The sequence below is a fragment of the Oncorhynchus mykiss genome, chromosome 32 (genome assembly GCF_013265735.2).
Source record: "Oncorhynchus mykiss isolate Arlee chromosome 32, USDA_OmykA_1.1, whole genome shotgun sequence".
NCBI classification, from domain to species: domain Eukaryota; kingdom Metazoa; phylum Chordata; class Actinopteri; order Salmoniformes; family Salmonidae; genus Oncorhynchus; species Oncorhynchus mykiss.
In genome coordinates this window covers 36,868,377-36,888,795 of record NC_050572.1, presented here as the reverse complement: position 1 = coordinate 36,888,795, position 20,419 = coordinate 36,868,377, and the positions used below count along the sequence as shown (strand labels likewise).

Here is a 20,419-nt window from a genome sequence, read left to right as displayed (position 1 = left end):
TTCTCCAACGCCTCCTGGAGAACCAGCTTTTTGTGAAAGCAGAGAAGTGTGAATTCCATCGCTCCACCTGCCGTTCTGTACCTGTCTGACACTGCCCTGGATTACTGACCTCTGACTGCCCTGACCCCGAGCCTGCCTGCCGTTCTGTACCTTACTGACTCTGCCCTGGATTACAGACCTCTGCCTGCCCTTGACCTGTCTTTTGCCTGCCCCCTGTTTGGTCAATAAACATCTGTGAAACATTCAAACTGACTGTATCTGGGTCTTATCCTGAGTCGTGATGCGTATACATAGTTCTTATGGTTATGTTGAAATTAGATTGACGTAACGACGTAACAAGTTAATGTATTTAAATTGACGATTACCCTAATCTCAACTTTTACAATGCTGGTTGAATATAGATGAAAACAGTGCTGGTTGATAATTTTTTTCAAATCCAATGTATTTTCCACGTTGATTACATGTCACAATACATTGAAAAATTACTTTGAAACAACAGTGATTCAACCAGTGTGTGCCCAGTGGGAACTGAGAGTGTATGTGTCAAAGGAACTTGCGGTGAGAGAGACTTGTGACTCCAAAAGCGGTCAGTTTCAAAATCAACACATTGTACATAAAAAAAACACCCAATGCATAACCAGATTGAAAACATTAGTGCATCACATGCTTTTTTTATTTCGTCCAAAAACATGGCATTTTGACAACTTGTTACAAAAAAAATGTAGTTTAAATAAAATAGCAAATCGACAGTTTAATGAGGTAAAAGCAGAATCATTTAAGGCACGTTTCTCAACTGTTATTATTATTACTTGTATATTTTATGTTCAACTTCAAACACCACAGCGATTCTGGAGGAACAAAAACGAAAAGGAGTAGCTTTCCTCAGGAAAGTAATTTTACATATGCACTCATTAAATTATACAATTTGAGTATGTTAATAAACATGGAATTTCATAGTAGTGAGTTCCAGATACCATTTGTCCTTCTTCAACATGTATATGCAGCCTACCCTTAGTAATACCGTATATTAAACCGTATATTCTTTCTTGTTGTTTCATGCTGGCAGAAATGCAATACAAGTACACACACTACACTTCAATGAATCATCCATTTTATGCCTCAGCTAAGCGTTATTAAAACGACAGTTTCTAAGCTGCATTGATGAAAGAGACAGATCTGTCTGGATATTGGGTTCAGTGCGGTCGTCTGTCTGAGCAAAGAAACATTCGAGGGACGTTGTGGGGGCGTTTCCTATAAAACGGGACGTGTCTTTTGGTCAGTGGATAGAGCTCAAAATATGGACATGCCACATTTCTGTCAAGGCCCCTACAGCACCTCCGAAGTCATAAAAAGGCGATCACTCCATAACATAACCTCTTCCTCTTTTTAAAGCCATGGGATTGCAAAAGCAAAGCAAACTGAGGAGTACCATTTGAAGGGAACATGTATGAGATTGTGGATCGAGTCATTGTAGACAGCATAACATCAATTAGGCCAACATTTAAATTGGTAACACATTTGTTGAGTAGATTATTATATTTCACTCTAATAGCGCCGATCCAAGCACTCACCATTTCTCGGTAGGGCTTTATATGTGGTCGGAATGGTCCAAATCATCTAGACTTTGCTATTGCCCAATACTATAGTGTTTTCAAATGTAAAATCCAAATCTGATGTCCAAAGGATTTCAAATCTCTCAGGAAAGTTAGAATTACACCATCCATGTCCATATACATTTTAGGGGGCTAGATGTATGACAATACTTGAGATGGGAAACTGACCATTATCATACAGATAATATAAGATAAAGATAAGTATGATATAATATACACTACCTTCAATTGGTTTGGTATAACAAATAATGTTGTCCTTCTCATACACAGTTATACCAGTTGACTTAATATTACATGCAACCTGACTTCATTACAGTATGTTCTTTTTCGTACTTAAATGAGGAATCAACAAATACATCAACAAATATTGAGCCTTGGCAACCATTGGTTGTTTGTCAGCCAATAGCAAATGCAGATAAATCCCCATCCGTGGCCAAATCCAATAATAACATGGCATCTTGAACTTTGAAGATAATCATTTCACTCTGTCAGGACAACAACTATATAACTGGCAGCAAAACCGTATACTGAGCCATACTTTTTTTATTAGACCAACATGTTATATGGAAGGTGACCTTGTAAGCTGTGAGCTTGTGGTTTTTCCTCTCCAGAAACGATCCAGAGAGGCTTATGTAAAAAAAACACAAAAAAAACATCACGTCATTCCAAATGTATTAGGGTATATAGGAATAAAAAGCATGAAATACAAAACATTGTTCACTGTCCCAATGTCTTTGTGCCACACCTCTATAAAAATGTATATATCTCCCGTATGGTTGTGAGGACATTCCAGATGCACAGAGTTCATAGGGAGTCATGTAGTCTGAAAGAGTCTATGCAGTCTCTCATGTAGTCTACGGGTAGTCTACCCATACAGACAAAGCTGCCATGTTGCAGTTAGTTCCCAAAAAGGACAGGAGTCCAGTAGTCCACAGGCCTGGGGTGAGAGCTGAGAGCTGAACTCTACTTGAGTTGATGCCTCAAATATAAAAAAGAGCAAAGCTAAAGTATGTCCTCCAACCGCAGCAAGTTCACCAGTCGCAGTTCAGCTACGTGATAGGACGGGACCCCTCTCGTTCCACAAGCCCTCTTCTCTCCAACCACACTTCCAGGCCGACACCTGGAGTATAGTTACCGAGCAACAGCCAGGTGGTGTAGAGTTCACCTCCGTAACAAACTCCAAAGTCGTTATGGTGAGACGATAGTAACAGGGTAAAGCAGGACGCGTTCCTCCCAATATAGTTGTCCCAGTGGTCTAACAGAGAGCGTGGGCAGAAGGTCTAACACTGCATCTGAAATGGCACCCTATTCCCTATATAGTGCACTAATTTGAACCAGGTATTGCACTACATAGAGAATAGGGGTGCCATTTCAGATGCACTTGATGTCTATGAGAAGTCCAGTGGTCGAATCATCATGGTTGTTGCTCGTAGCGAGTAGCTGGGACCCTTAAAGTAGTGCCACTTGATGCCATTTAGCTTCCCGACGTGTTGCCCTTTGGTGAAGTACATTCCGTTGAGGTTGGACGGGCCGCAGGCGTCGAACCACCAACCTGGGCAGATCAAGAACGGAGGGGGGAGGGGGGAGAGAATGCGATTGTTTTTAAACCCCTATGACAAAAACAGACATTAGTGTGTATGAAACGCTAAAAGAAAGACCGTAAACTTCACATTGAATTTCTCTGTTCTGGTTCTGTAATGTTGAACCTTGACAGTGTGCCTACGTGAACTCCAACACTAGCTATAGCAGCGGTTCAGACATAATCACAAAGGTATCTGGTCACGGTGGTGTAGGTACACAGGGGTTGCCGATACCTGTTGTTAACCACTTTTGGGACCTGTTTACACCCAATGGTATTTCGAGAAAGGGTAAAGGTGAATGGGCTCAAATAGGCTCTGTTGTGCATGGCATTTGTAAGAATTGCATTCCCTGCATATGACGCTGTTGCACCCCTTTCTTCTTCTCGCTTAACCTTTGCATATACTTTTTTATCCAAATACATTACTAGCACCAAAGAGCACATGAAAATGAGCAACACAAATCTTTCCATTTCATCGTGTGGCTAGTGTGACGTGTCAATCGGAGGTTGGGGCATAGCCTTTCCCCTCAGGCCTAAATACCAGTGCCAGTTTGGGCTGTGGCATTTCACAGAAGACCTACCAGTGAGTCCCACAGTTAGTACCGCTGTCCTTGCCTTTAGCATGGGTGTCACGTTAATAAAGGTTTCCCATTGGTTCCCTGTGACTTGTGTTTCCAGGGCCAAGCTTTTACTATCTTGTAAAAACAACTGCCCCTGCTAGAAACAGTTGGTGATCTGTTTCCAGAACCGGATAGTCTTTTGTCATTGTCACCTCAGATACACTAGTGAACATACAGTAGGCCTGAGTTAAGTCTGTTCAGTATGACTGAGCTTGTACTGTATGTATGTACGGTGCATTCGGCAAGTATTCAGACCCCTTGACTCTTTCCACATTTTGTTACAGCCTTATTCTAAAATGGATTAAATACAAAAAAAATCCTCATCAATCTACACACAATACCCCATAACGCCAAATGGAAAACAGGTTTTTCGAAATTTTTGCAAATGTATTTAAAATTAAAAACTGAAATACCTTATTTACATAAGTATTCAGACCCTTTGCTATGAGACTCAGAATTGAGCTCAGGTGCATCCAGTTTCCATTGATCATCCTTGTGATGTTTCTACAACATGATTACAGTCCATCTGTGGTAAACTCAATTGATTGGACATGATTTGGAAAGGCACACACCTGTCTATATAAGATCCCATAGTTGACAGTGCATGTCAGAGCAAAAACCAAGCCACGAGGTCGAAGGAACTGTCCTTCGGGGAGAAGAGCCTTGATCAGGGAGGTGAATACTTATGTAAATGCAATATTTACGTTTAAAAAAAATAATGTGTAAAAGCCTTTTTTTGCTTCATTTGCGTCATTATGGGGTATTGTGTGTAGATTGATGAGTAAATCGATTTTAGAATAAGGCTGTTCCAAAGGGTCTGAATACTTTCCGAATGCACTGTATGTAGGTCAGTGGAGGCTGGAGGTCAGTGGAGTTATAGGAGGACGGGCTAATTTCAGTGGCTGAAATGGAATTAATGGAACGGAGTCAAACATGTGGTTTCCATTTGGTGTATGTGTTTGATACTATTCAATTTATTCCATTCCAGTCATACAATGAGCCCGTCCTCCTATAGCTCCTCCCACCAACCTCCTCTGATGTAAGTAATTGCCATACTGACTTTACTTTCTTAATCTTTTTCTCCTCTTTGGCTACTAATGTTTTTCTCAATGCATCTATTTCCCCCACCGCTTACTACTGCACTGATAATATGTAAATATTATTACAGTGAATATGGTTTAAAAAAAAATTGAAGTCAGTGCCCTGTTAAGCACACTGCTGGATTGTGAGACTGGATGGTTGAATGAGGAAAATATGCGGTCCTTAGATCGGAGTGGATACAATTGCCCGAGAATTAGAGTCATTTTGAATCTCCCTGACACTTGGTGCCCGGCTCATGGACATTTGTGGTGCTCATTTGAAACCCCTAATGTGCTGTTGTGTTGAGTGGTGGGTGCAGAAGTTAGAGGATGCAGTAAGCTCCACACATGCCTCATTACTCTGTACTGTGGTACAATGCCACATGCACAGGTCCGTGCCAAAATAACCCAAACAAGTGTCAGGGTTTGAGCTAGGCCAAGTAGAACCAAGTTCTCTACACAATTGACCAGGATGCATTACTATACTAAGAAAAATATAAATGCAACATGCAAAGTGTTGGTCCCATGTTTCATGAGCTGAAATAAAAGATCCAGGAAATTTGTTTACATTCCTGTTAGTGAGCATTTCTCCTTTGCCAAGTTAATCTATCCACCAGACAGGTGTGGCATATCAAGAAGCTGATTAAACAGCATGATCTTTACACAGATGCACCCTGTGCTGGGGACAGTAAAAAGCCACTCTAAAATGTGCAGTTTTGTCACACAGCACAATGCCACAGATGTCTCAAGCTGTGAGGGAGCATGCAATTGGCATGCTGATTGCAGGAATGTCCACCAGAGCTGTTGCCAGAGAATTTAATGTTAATATCTCTACTATAAGCCACTTTCAACGTCCTATTCGAAAATTTGGCAGTACGTCCAACTGCCTGGACAATGACAACTGGCCTCACAACCGCAGATCACGGGTAACCACCCAAGCCCAGGACCTCCACATCCGGCTTCTTCACATGTGGGATCGTCTAACACCAGCCACCTGGACAGCTGATGAAACTGAGTCTTTCTGTCTGCAATAAAGCCGTTTTGTGGGGAAAAACTCACCCACTCACTCACTGCCCAGTCATGTAAAATCCATAGATTAGGGCGTAATGATTTAATTTCAATTGACTGATCTCCTTATATGAACTAACTTAGTAAAATCGTTGAAATTGTTGCATGTTGCATTTATGATGTTGTTCAGTATAAGATGAATCTTCCTTTCTGCCATGAGGTGGTGGTTTGTGGGGACTCTTCTTGTACCATCTCTCAGTGTGGTGCATTATGGGGTCTCCCTTGCCAGATCACTAAATAGCACAGGAGGTTGGTGGCACCTTAATTGGGGAGAACGGGCTCCTGGTAATGGCTGGAGCGGAATCGGTGGAATGGTGTTTGATGCCACATGGTGTTTGATGCCATTCCATTCGCACCGTTCCAGCCATTATAATGAACCGTCCTCCTCTCAGCAGCCTCTACTGCTAAATAGAGCATTATGGGTGAAGTAGGCAAGAATTGTCTTTCTTTTTCGGCATCAGACGTGCCTAATTCTCACTTGAAACATCATTTTTTTGTGTTTAATAGGCTAAATTACACATTATCTTAACATATGACCCCAGAGTGACCTGTTCTTTCAATTTGTAGTCTATGACATTTCAGATTTAGATATTATTATTTATCCCTAAGTCATTTGGATGTAGTAAACTACTTTTTCAAAGTAACTTTAAGGGGTAGCTTAACGCCTTCCATTGTGACGTAATTGGTAGCTTGGTAAACTATATTTTCAACACTGCAGTGTGGTGCATTATGGGGACACTGGTACTTACCCCCTGTGAGCATGAGGGCACACTTGCACATGCAGTTGTCATTGTCCATGTCCTTGGTGCTGAAGTCTGCCCCGTGGATCACCATACTGCTCTGCCTGCCCGCTGTCCCACTGTGACTCTTCAGGAACAGTCTGAGAGGAGGAGGAGGACAGAATAAGGGGATTGGAGGGAGAGTGGAGAAGAATACAGGAAGAGGAGGACGGAATAGAAGAGGGGGTTTAGAGGGAGAGAAGACATAACAAACTGTAAGAGACCTCCTGAGAGAGTTATATTTTCAGCAGTGACTGACTGTGTGCATGTGCTCTGCAAACAGTCTCTCCACCTGAGTCAACATAAACGCATTAGAGAAAAGAGGGAGAAGGGTAGACAGAGTTGTCTGGAACATACGTTTTTCACCTGCAGGGCTCAGAGCAGCCATTTACAGTATAACAGGAGCAGAGAGACCAAAGACCAAGTCATTAAGGGCTGACCCAGGTACAGCCCACTGAGGTACCATCAAGTAGGCTACATACTGTTACTCTCCTACTGGTCCTAGTCCTGTATGTCTCAGATGCACAATGTCCCTCCTTGTGTGTATGCACTATGCCCACTGTCTTCCCTCCTGTGTTCATACAGTACATATTGATACAGTATTCTCTGTCAGAATGATCACAGAGGCCTCCTGCGCTTACTATGACAGGCCTATTACTATTACCGTATAGTAGGTTATTTTTGTGGAGAGAAAGCATATTAACCCTAAGACACTGCATGTTACAGTATGGCAGGCCTGCTGTCTGCAGGGCGGCTCAGTCTAACCTGCACATGTGGAACCTGTAAATCAACCAGGGCTCCAGATGTACTGGTGAGAGACGCAGTTAACCAGTGGGCAACATACAGGATGGGGAGGGCGGGACCAGCATGACGGAGCCCCAGTCTGGAGGCACCGTGGCCGGGGTTGGGCTGTTGTCTCATGCTGATCTACGGACATCTGCCATGTCCCCGGAACAATGCGTTTTGTGGTGTTCTATTTTTAGGTTGAGTGACTGGCATTGGAAGGAGACAAGACCGTGTTGATTGAGGAGGTGATTGAAAAACGTACTCTTGCATCTCAAATGCAGATTTGTGCTACGACGTCATTAGGATACTTGACATCGACTAACGTTGGAAGCTTGCTGACGATTGATTCAATGATCCAATAGAGTCAATGACTCCAATCCATACACCTCAGAGTTTTCCTCATCGATCCACCCACTCCGTGACTACCATTATCAGATCCGACTCGATCTTTCTCGCCACTCAGCCCCTGACAGTTCACCTTAACTGGAAACGAATAGGAACTATATGTGTCTAAACACACTTGAGGGTTTGTCATTGCGAATTGTAAAATCACTCTTGGTATGAGAGCAGAAATGCTGTATTGTGGGTCTTCTCTATCCTGCTGTGACCTGCATCATTAGGAGCTCATTCTGTGGCCTGCCCTTCTCTAACCCACATTATCACATGCCTAAGAGCTTTCTCTCCCCAAAGATGGACTCTCAGAGCCAATAAACACTGTTAGAGGACATTGCCAATGTGTCTGCTCTGCACTCTGAAACATATTCTGTTGAGCAAAATCATTTCCTGAGATCCATTGGCGTCAATTGGAATGGACAGGGGAGTAGGCGGGTAACAAGTCTTGGTCAAGTTGTGTTTTTTCCTATGAGAAATGTTGGATAGGCTGTGCTTTTTTTTGGGGGGGGGGGGGGGGGGGGGGGGTATTCACCTGCAATACTGGTGGCAGTGTTGTGGATAAGAAAAGTGTGTAGCCAGAGACATCATGCCCAATGAAACTGAAGGGCGGTAAAATATATCTTACAAAATCTATGTGCAACAAATTAATGCAAAGATCAATTCCGTTGCCCCTCAAAATGTGGTTGACTGACTGACAATATAGCTTATGTGGTTTCTGGTTAGATTCATGAAGTGGAGGCAACGGGCAGTGATGTGTATTCTTGGAGCAAGTCTTTAGACAGGTGTGTAGATGGATGATTTGTACAGAGAGAGGTGAAAGAAGTGACTATGTCACTGTTCGGTATGCAACTAAGCCACTAAACCAATACTGTACTATGTAGTGGAAAGTCATGGCTCTAATCAGTGGTTATATCGAAATCAAAGAAAGGTCGTATGAATTGAACATGTTGAAATTAGACATGGTAGTGGGGTGATGAAATAGTGTGCATTTTATGGGGGTCGGAGTTGAGTGTGTGTGTGCGTGTGTGTGGTGGAAGTAGTGAGTCTTCATCTGTGACACGTGCCGAAGCACGACTCTGACCCTTCAAGACAACAGAAGTCCTTGCAGATACTCTACCGTAGGGCCTATACCTCTCATATCCCAAAACGCAGCTTGATTTTCTGGCAGTGTAACTTATGCTAATTCTTGGCCCACACAGTCCAGGATGCAGCCTGCTACTGCTCCGATAAAGAACAGACACAGGCTGTGTATTTAGAAGACATTTACACAGCCTTATGACCGCACACAGAAACATCGCCAAGACACGCCATGAAGAGGGATTCTCCGCATGACACTCGTCTGACCTTTAAATCATTTTGGTCTGTATTGAATGGGTGAGTTGTGTATTTACCAGACAGTTTACCAGCTAATCCAACTCCAATTGACATCTGCGTCCTGTCATGTCGTGTCTATTATGTGCTCAACTGATAAGTAGGGCGATCCGAGGCAGCAGTAACAAATTTGCTCAAGAGGAAGAGACGGTTTTCCTGTGTGAGTGCAGTTGTTCTGCCGTCTCTGTTTCTCGGCAGAAACGTTTAGCGTGTCATGTCACAGGCTGTATTTCATCTCTTGTGTCAAACATCTGCGCAACCGATGCGGGACCCTTAAAGCCTCTGAGGACCAACCGAGCCGATCTGATTGGCTCTTGAGCAAATTAGATTGGCCAAGGCTCATTAATAAACACAATGTTGGATTGTGGGAGATTGATTTGGGCTTTCTCAATGACAGCCTGAGGGAAGAAGTGTTGGTGTCCTGCCATCTCATTCTGCTAATGTCTAAAGGGGATGCTGGTTTGTTAGTGCTCTTTCATCGCCGGATGTTGGATATTAGGATATATTCAAAAGGAATACAAATGGTAATATTATTAATACTACACATCATTATTACCACTTTGTTGCAGATTTTGATTTCAATCGCAATAAGGAAAGGACTCTGGAGTATTGCAAAGGGAAAGGGGGATACCTAGTCAGTTGACCAACTGAATGTACTCAACTGAAATGTGTCCCGCATTTAACCCAACCCCTCTGAATCAGAGAGGCGCGGGGGGGCTACCTTAATCGACATCCACGTCCTCGGCGCCCGGGGAACAGTGGGTTAACTGCCGTGCTCAGGGGCAGAATTACAGATTTTTTACCTTGTGACCAAAATTGGGGTCAGTTGAGGATGGTTGTTTTATGAAACTAAGTGATCATTTGAAACTTGAAGGGACAACAATAACCAAGCTTTCACAAAATATAGTCAATACATCCTTGCCGAACCATATAGAGTATTCTATTGCGCCAAATGGCACGATATGCATCGACTCGTCCACGGAACCAACCTGCCCGCAGTCTTTAACAATGCTTTTAAAGCCCACTCCAAGATGCATGATGAAATGCATTAGGACAACACTCTATCATTAGTGTAAAGTCAAAACTACAACACCATGTTTAGAAGCACAGAACAACACTTCACAGCTAGGCCATATTGGTCCTACAAAGTACGTAGAGTTTGCTCATTCTAGGCTGAATTACATCATGCTGCATCAAGATAGAACTGCTGCAATCTATCTCACTTCTCTTCTGTTTCAACCACTTGCATTAGGCTTACCTAAAACCTGCATTCATGCAGCATATTTCACAGAGACGTTTGGATTGAATTCACCCTTCTGCCTGCAATGAAGCTAGCAGTAATTGAGTTCCTGTATCTGTAAGGCTCTATCAAACCACCAAGGCTCAACCAGCGACAGTTACATTTAACAGAGACTTCCACTATAGCTGGGGGAAAAAACACAGCCCCAAAGTGCTATAAGTCACGCGTGCCATAGAGGTCCATACATCAGGGGTGCTCAGAGGAGGCGGCATTCCTCCCCAAACACTGCAAAATAAAGAACATCATAAATATGTCTTTCCCCTCCACACGGGCGAGACATGTCAGACTGCGGCTAAACAACCTGTGGATAGGCCAGGGCCACAGCCCATTTCCAAGACTTCACAGATGTGTTCCAAGATGGCGTAGCAGTGTGTTTAACTGCTGGCTCTAGAGACAAAACTTCTCTCATCATCACTCAATGCCTAGGTTTACCTCCACTGTACTCACATCCTACCATACCCTTGTCTGTACATTATGCCTTGAATCTATTCTTCAACGCCCAGAAATCTGCTCCTTATACTCTTTGTCCCGAACGCACTAGATGACCAGTTCTTATAGCCTTTAGCCGTACCCTTATCCTCCTCCTCTGTTCTTCTGGTGATGTAGAAGTTAACCCAGGCCCTGTAGCCCCCAGCACCACTCCCATTCCCCAGGCGCTCTCATTTGTTGACTTCTGTAACCGTAAAAGCCTTAGTTTCATGCATGTTAACATCAGAAGCCTCCTCCCTAAGTTTGTTTTATTCACTGCTTTAGCACACTCCGCGAACCCTGATGTCCTAGCCATGTCTGAATCATGGCTTAGGAAGGACACCAAAAATCCTGAAATTTCCATCCCCAACTACAACATTTTCTGAGAAGATAGAACTGCCAAAGGGAGTGGAGTTGCAATCTACTGCAGAGATAGCCTGCAGAGTTCTGTCATACAATCCAGGTCTGTGCCGAAACAATTCAAGCTTCTACTTTTAAAAATCCACCTTTCCAGAAACAAGCCTCTCACCCGTGCCGCTTGTTATAGATCCCCCTCAGCCCCAGCTGTGCCCTGGACACCATATGTGAATTGATTGCCCCCCCATCTATCTTCAGAGTTCGTACTGTTAGGTGACCTAAACTGGGATATGCTTAACACCCCGGCCGTCCTACAATCTAAGCTAGAAGCCCTCAATATCACACAAATTATCAAGGAACCTACCAGGTACAACCCTAAATCCGTAACCATGGGTACCCTCTTAGATATCATCCTGACAAACTTGCCCTCCAAATACACCTCTGCTGTCTTCAACCAGGATCTCAGTGATCACTGCCTCATTGCCTGCTTCTGTAATGGGTCCGCGGTCAAACGACTACCCCTCATCACTGTCAAACTCTTCCTAAAACACTTCAGCGAGCAGGCCTTTCTATTCAACCTTGCCCGGGTATCCTGGAAGGATATTGACCTCATCCCGTCAGTAGAGGATGCCTGGTTGCTCTTTAAAAGTGCTTTCCTCAACATCTTAAATAAGCATGCCCCATTCAAAAAATGTATCCCAGACTTAGTTTCACCTTTTTTTCAGCTTTTGTCATCAGTTTTAGTACAGGGACACAGTCTTGGAAATTCGTGTTTGGGCGCGCCATGAAGACAAGACGCACCTGCTAAAATCGGTTTCCTAATGAACATACTTCTTTCCGTAGGAAACATTATAGTTTGATTACATTTTAGGCTATCGGAGGAGTAAATAGAAACGTATTTTGACTTGTTGAAACAAAGTTTAGGGGTAGATTTTCGAATTAATTTCTCTGCACGTTGAACGAGTGGATTACTCAAATCAATGGCGCCAACTAAACTGACTTTGTGATATAAAAAATGATTTTATCTAACAAAACGACACTACATGTTATAGCTGGGACCCTTTGGATGACAAATCAGAGGAAGATTTTCAAAAAATAAGTTAATATTTAATTGCTATTTGTGAATTTATGAAACCTGTGCCGGTGGAAAAATATTTTGATGTGGGGTGCCGTCCTCAAACAATCACATGGCATGCTTTCGCTGTAATAGCTACTATAAATTGAATAGTACAGTTAGATTAACAATAATTTTAGCTTTCAACCGATACAAGACACTTGTATGTACCGAAATGTTTAATATCCATAATTTTAATGATTATTTATATGAATTGCGCACCCTCCAGTTTCACAGGAAGTTGTCCCGCCTAGCCCTAATACTGGAGTGATAGATGTGCAGATGACGATATGCAAGTAGAGATACTGGGAGGGTAAATAATAATATGGGGATGAGGTAGTTGGTTGTATGTGCTATTTTCAGATTGGCTGTGTACAGGTACAGTAATTGGTAAGCTGCTCTGACAATTGAGGCTTAAAGATGGAGAGGGAGATACAGCTTCAGAGATTTTTGTAATTCGTTCCAGTCATTGGCAGCAGAGAACTGGAAGGAAAGGCGGCCAAAGGAAGTGTTGCCTTTGGGGATGACCAGTACAATATACCTGCTGGAGCACGTGCTACGGGTGGGTGTTGCTATGGTGACCAGTGAGCTGAGATAAGGCGGGGCTTTACCTAGCAAAGACTTATAGATGACCTGGTGCCAGTGGGTTTGGTGATGGATATGTAGTGAAGGCCAGCCAATGAGAGCATACAGTATGTGTCATATTTTATTATGCAGTACTGACATTCTGAAGGGATTTTTCCAGAGAAGCACATCATAACATAACATATTTTTTACCCCTTTTTCTCCCCAATTAGTAGTTACCATCTTGTCCCATTGCTGCAACTCCCTTTCGGGACCACCCAGAAGCACCAGTGTGTCAGAGGACACACTGCACAACTGGCGACCGAAGTCAGCATGCATGCACCCGGCCCGCCACAAGGAGTCACTAGAACGCGATGGGACAAGAACATCCTGGCAGGCCAAACCATCCCCTAACCTGACATCGCTGGGTCAATTGTGCACCACCTCATGGGTCTTCCGGTTGCAGCCGGCTGGGACACAGCCTGGGATCGAACCCGGGTCTGTAGTGACGCCCCTAGCACTGCAATGTGCAGTGCATTAGACTGCTGCGACACTCGGGAGACCACGTGTACTATTGTTATATACAGTATGTATGCCTGTACAAAAGATGGCGTCAACTTGGGAAAATATGTTAAATATTTGGAGGGAAAAAATAACATGTTCTGGCTGACTACAACTGATACATTTTGATGACTCTAAAGCCCATTATCCTACACTACATACTGGTTTAGGTGTATTTTTCTCTCTCCTTTTATGTGTGTAACATAACACTAATCGTGGCAGTCTTTCAAATTGACGTCTTTCAACTCTTGACTGACACAGTTCAACCTAGCCTGCTGGCTTCCTTCCTTTTATCTGTCTGAGAAGGAGGTTGGAGACAACCAAACCTGCTGAGGTCCAGGCAGTGCGTGTTGATGCACACCTGGCAGTCATTAGCCTGCTAAACCGCAGCCTGATTGGCTCATAGCAGAGGTTAATCACCATGCTCAATGGATCACTTTCGACCCAGAGGTGTCTGGCTGTAGCCCATTCGCTCGCCTGCCGCTGGGTGTCAAATAACACCATGGAGACAGACGGATATATGGACACACACGTATGTGCACACACACTCACCATTTTTTACTTTCCAAGTTGACACCGACTGTAATCACTGAGGTAGATAATACTGTATGCATGCCCTGTTAATGTCTTTCAAGTAGAACATTAAACCGCAACCCAACGGAAGGGCAATAAAATATCAGAATAGTACTACAGCCTCTCACCTAAATGATCTTTGAATTTTATATTTACAACATAACGTTTAACACAGCTACCTTAGCATTTGATTTACAGACAGACAGCATTCAGCGTTGCTGCCTCAGGCAGACTGCAGTGCGGATGAGTGTTGGATGAGTAAACTGAGCTCTAGGAGTTAAGGGTATCAGTGATCCCATCTCAGTGCGAGGCTAGGACAGAGGGGTCACAGCCGAGCTAGAGAATCCCCCTGTTGCCAAGTCCTCCTCCAAATCCCTACATCAAATACATCTGAGGGATTTTCTGATTCCACCAGGGATCTTACCATTATCATATGGAGAAATCACGGGATTTAGGGAACTTGGCTGGTTGGAGAGGAAGGATATTGAATAAAGATGTAATAGTCAGTTGAAGAGTAAACATATAGTGCTTTTCTCCAACGGAGAGGATTTCGGCGTACAGCGTTTAGCTGTAAACCTCACTTGTGTCCGTGCATACGTTTAGCAACTCCCATACAGCTTTTTTAACATAGTTTTATTTTTTTTAAATCCAGAATTGATTGTTTTATTTAATGCCTAGGGTGCTGCATTAAATCTTCACATGCAACATTAAAGCATAAATGCAGTAAAATATACTCAGACACACATTTCCTGACCCAAATACGATATGGTACATTCATACAAGCACAAAATAACATGTGTATCCTTGCAAAGATTCTGTTTACAGGCCTCTCGAGTGGCGCAGTGATCTAAGGTATTACATCGCAGTGTCACTACAGCCTGGGGTTCGATCCCAGCTGTGTAACAACTAGCCGTGATTGGGAGTCCGAGTCAATTGGCACAGCATTGCCCAGGTTCGGGAAGGTTTTGGCCGGGGAGGGCTTTACTTGGATCATTGCACTCTAGCGACTCCTTGTGGCGGGCCAGATGCCTACAAGCTGACTTCGGTCGTCAGCTGAACGGTGTTTCCTCCGACACATTGGTGCAGCTGGCTTCCTGGTTAAGCCAGTGGGTGTAAAGAAGTACGGCTTGGCTGGTCATGTTTTGGAGGACGCATGACTCGACCTTCACCTCTCCCGAGCCCGTTGGGAAGTTGCAGCGTTGAGACAAGATCGCAATTTGATATCATGAAAAAGGGGGAAAAAATATAAAAATAGCAAGAAATGTATAATGTAGAAAAATGTATCATCCTAAAGTACTCCTACTGTAGTTAGTATTTTATATTTATTGAAACTCTAAATAGCCTATAAAGGATTAACGAGTAGCCTAAACAGTTCCATAATTCAGTACTTCAATATGCATTGTTAATATGTCAAATGTTTCCCTTGGACCACTGTGGTACAGGGCCCCTACTCAGACTTATGTTGAAAAGGATGTTAGACATGGGTCAGAGCCCTTCTGTAGCGTGTGTCATGTTATCAACTCTGACCCCTGACTGATGGCTGTCTACTTGACCCCGTCCCATGAGGAATAACATGTATGTGGAGCTATCTCATGCCTGGCCGACCCCCGGAAATACTCTCCCTGACCTCCCAGTCCACACACACACACACAAAATATCCTGGAAACGAAAAAACTTAATGTGAGGCCCCATCCATTTGTAAGCAACAACATTGATGTTTTAGTTCACAGCACACCTTCGAAACAATTTACAACCATCATTTTCTTAGAATATCATTATACAAAACTTAGTAAAACAAGATTAGACACAAATGATTAGAAATAAGATCTGTCCACAGATTGGCAGTGTGAATGGTTGATGAGTCCAACAACAGTAAGTAATGCTGTTGTTGGACAGTATTGATCCTCTTAGGTAAATTACAATTTGAACCCAAATCCATTGAGCTGATTGTTACATTCTTAGAAATTATAGACATCAACATCGATAACGTGTAAACAGATGAGCAACTAAATTCATGTATTCTGTCATTTGAATGATGGTCCCACAAATGTTGGCTGTGTTATGGACATCTAACATCTATTTCCCCTCCCTGCCCCTCTGCAGTAAGAATTTCTTTCTTCCGATCTTCCCATTTTCCCATAGCCCTATTCTCTCTCTCTCTCTCTCTCTCTCTCTCTCTCTCTCTCTCTCTCTCTCTCTCTCTCTCTCTCTCTCTCTCTCTCTCTCTCTCTCTCTCTCTCTCTCTCTCTCTCTCTCTCTCTCTCTCTCTCTCTCTCTCTCTCTCTCTCTCTCTCTCTCTCTCTCTCTCTCTCTCTCTCTCTCTCTCTCTCTCTCTCTCTCTCTCTCTCTCTCTCTCTCTCTCTCTCTCTCTCTCTCTCTCTCTCTCTCTCTCTCTCTCTCTCTCTCTCTCTCTCTCTCTCTTTTCCTGCTCTTTCCTCCCTCCATCTATCTCTAATAAGACACCTAACAGGGTCTAAGACCTAATTTTGAGGCCCATTCTGTAAATGTTGATAAATGGGTGTTATCAAACTAATGTGTTGTTACAATGGAGTTAACTACAATGCTATTTGCGGGTCATGACTAAATTACTGTACAACACACTATTTCAATTGCAACCCACTATTTCATCAAGCTAACAATTTCAGTCCATTATATAGACTGCTCCCTTGTATGGTTTACAGAGAGACATAACATTCAGCAATTATGGTAACCTGATTGACAATGGAGCGAAAACCAAAAAGAACATTTCTCAAGCCTGTGTGGTCATGGTTCAGTGGGAGCTGTGTAGTTCTGATCTACAAGGTCAGCCCGTAAATACTCTTTCAACAATGTCAACAGTGTTTGTACAGCAGTATCGTTGACGCCAGTTTACAGTATATTGTAATACGGGCATGGTAGGCATTGTCCTTTTTGGGGTAAAATAAGTAATTTACATCATGGGAAAATATGAGGGAGAAAAGCAATTGCGAAGACGAAAAGTAGCTGCACACACCGCTTCATATTTAAAAGTCAGAACGAGTGATAATAGTTTCACAAACACTGTATTCCCTTGCTGTAATATTGACGAGACACTGATACTGTTTCATCAGATGATTTCATGTTTATATGGACGCAAGCTATTGCCAGCACAAGCATCATTAAGCAAAGCTTCAACACAATGAAAAGGGAAGAGTTGCATAGACTCTCCAAGACGTCTGCATCAATCCCACAATGCACTGCTACCGTGTCATCTGGAAATGACTATGTCACACCCCGAGAAGAGACCCAGGCCAAATGACTCACTTCTCCTACTACCTACTCACAGATATGCTTTGAATAACCAAGATCTACATTACGATGTATTGATTTAATATCTTTATTATATTTGATTTACTACGCTGGCTGGATACTGAACAAAACAGTGTTGGCGAGTCTTACTCAGCCTTTGTGCTTTGGAAATCCTTAAAATAGGGAGAACAGTAAGACATGTGACAGTTATCCCTTGCTGTATGTGATTTAGATTAAGGATAAGAATCTTATATTTCTCTGGGCAATAATTTCACTTCTTTCTAACCAAGATCGATTTGTCTGGCTTGATATTTAGACACAAGCAAGGAGCTGGCAGTAAAAGCAAACATTTCCTGGCAAAGCTTCACATTGTTTATGACAAATGGGCAACACTCGAACATCGGTGGACTACATATTTAAATTGCCCTCTACGGTTTCCAACGGCTGCGTGTGGGTTTGTGGGCCGGTATGTGTTTGTTTGTGTGTGTGAGTGTGCATAACCGTACTATTTTTGTTTATGTGTCTCAACAAATGTGTCTGTCTGCGTCAGTGTAGATTGTGCTGTTCCAGTAAAGCCCCCACCACCGATGCCCAAAAGAATCCAAAAACAAAACAAAATGTCATGGTATCTCTCGCTACAATCTCGTACTTCTCAGCACAACAAATGCTAATTGAACAACTTGTCGCAGATTGTTTGGGATTCCAAAGGGGAGGTGCCAGAGCCGAGGAGAACCCGAACATAGATGGCAGCCCTCTCCAACCAGTTTGTTTGAGGCCTGGACCTCTGGTTTGTTTTGGCCAATGTTCCTGAGAAGCAATGAGTGATTATCATACCACAACTAGTTGCGAGAACAAATCTATTTATAGTGATCAGCAGGCCGATTAGATTGCTCCACTCAATCCTGAACAGTCCGACTTCAGACGGGCCGTCCTTCCCTAAAACTAAAGTGTCGGCCCAAAGACGCCTCTTGCTGCCCTGAAGACACAAACAACCACAGTTTCCCCCATCAAAATAGAAAGAGGTTACAGTATGTGTGCGGCTCTTTGCTTATTTTTTGTGTGTGAGGGAGAGAGAAAGAGAGAGAGAGAAAGGGAGCGAGAAACGGAATGAGTGAGAGAGAGAGGGAGGGAGAGAGAGAGAAACAGAGAGAGAGAGAGAGAGAGCGGGAGGAAGGGAGACCACATAGTCCAAAATAATGTACTTTGAGTGGAAATAAATCACTATCCCTGTTCAAGTGTCTTTTTACAGAGATAAGCATACCTGAATTATCACCCCTTGTCCTCCTCTGCACTTAACAAATCTCCCTTTGCCAAACACAGTCAGTGCCTGTGCGGTCAGTACCAAACGCTGAGAGGTAAAAAGGGAGTTATCCAATCCTCACAATGGGACAAATAAACCCAAATTTAGTCTCAGAGCAAATCAAAACAACTTGGTTGACCTTTCCCATTAGCGTTATTCGTAACATTTCCATAGCTCACAGAGAAAACCCAGAGAGTGTGCGCACCAGGTCCTAACCCTTTAAGAGGCGGACTTCTTAAAGTAAATCCTGTCGTCATATAATCCAAGACATTGCCACAAATTAGATATGACCGTCGCCTCGCTCTCTACCCGACGTTGCAAAACACCATTGAAGTATAGGTTTTTCAGCCATGCTGCAAGTGTCTCCCTTCCCGGCAACATAAATGGCTATAATATCTTTGGAAAACAAACAGAAGTCCATCTAAAGTTGAAAATAGGACATTTAGAAACTGAAGTAGCTTCTTATCAGAAAGGACTACAAATCCGGTGAATCACCTCAATTGGAATTGTCAGACCATCTCCTCTCAGAGACATTTGATTGCTCGGAACCTTCTGTAACATTCCGGTAGTTTTCCACATCTAACGAATCCAAGCATCTGCCACAGTTTGAAGCATATTTAACCCTCTAAAAGAAGCAAAAAAGTTGTACCCCTTATTCAAGAACCAAGTATCAAGTATATAAATATCTGTTGTGACATATGATACCATTAAATGAGAAGGAATTTGGACTAGAGAATGTCAGCAATGTCTCCATTTTGGATATCAGTCAGTAGTGGCAGGATGAATTTGAGACGTATCAATATGTGTGTCACTGGCCTACACACAATACCCCATAATGTCAAAGTGGAATTATGTTTTTAGATATTTTTTACAAATGAATAAATAATGCAAAGCTGGAATGTCTTGAGTCAATAGATATTCAATCATTTTGTTATGGCAAGCCTAAATAAGTTCAGGGGTAAATATTTGCTTAACAAGTCACATAATAAGTTGCATGGATTCACTCTTTGTGCAATACTAGTGTTTTACATGATTTTTGAATGACTACCTCATCTCTGTACCCCACACATGCAATTATATGTATGGTTCCTCACTCGAGCAGTGGATTTCAAACACAGATTCAACCACAAAGGCCAGGGAGGTTTTCCAATTCCTCCCAAATAAGGGCATCTATTGGTAGATGGGTAAAAAAAAGCAGACACAGAATATCCTTTTGATCATGGTGAAGTTATTAATTACACTTTGGATAGTGTATCAATACACCAAGTTACTACAAAGATACAGGTGTCCTTCCTAACTCAGTTGCCGGAGAGGAAGGAAACCGTCTCAGGGATTTCACCATGAGGGCAATGGTGACTTTAAAACAGTTACAGAGTTTAATGGCTGTGATAGGAGAAAACTGAGGATGGATCAACAACATTGTAGTTACTCCACAATACTAACCTAATTGACAGAGTGAAAAGAAGGAAGCATGTATAGAATAAAAAATATTCCAATACATGCACCCTGTTTGCATCAAGGCACTAAAGTAATACTGCAAAAAATGTGGCAAAGTAATTCACTTTCTGTCCTGAATACAAAGTGTTATGTTTGGGGCAAATCCACTACAACACTTTACTGAGTACCA

The 20,419-nt window shown here is 42.8% G+C and overlaps 1 protein-coding gene across 4 annotated transcripts in view; it reads right to left on the bottom strand.

Annotated features, from left to right (window-relative positions):
- Positions 1-638: 638 nt before the first annotated feature.
- Positions 639-20,419, bottom strand: part of LOC110487626 (angiopoietin-1) — a 59,817-nt gene continuing 40,036 nt past the window's right edge. For all 4 annotated transcript variants that reach the window (XM_036970923.1, XM_036970922.1, XM_036970925.1 and 1 more), the window contains exons 8-9: positions 6,709-6,839; positions 639-3,165 (exon numbers count right to left, since the gene is read on the bottom strand). In XM_036970923.1, coding sequence (XP_036826818.1) covers positions 3,002-3,165; positions 6,709-6,839 — 295 coding nt within the window. In that variant the 3' untranslated portion in view covers positions 639-3,001. The remainder of the gene's footprint in view (positions 3,166-6,708; positions 6,840-20,419) is intronic.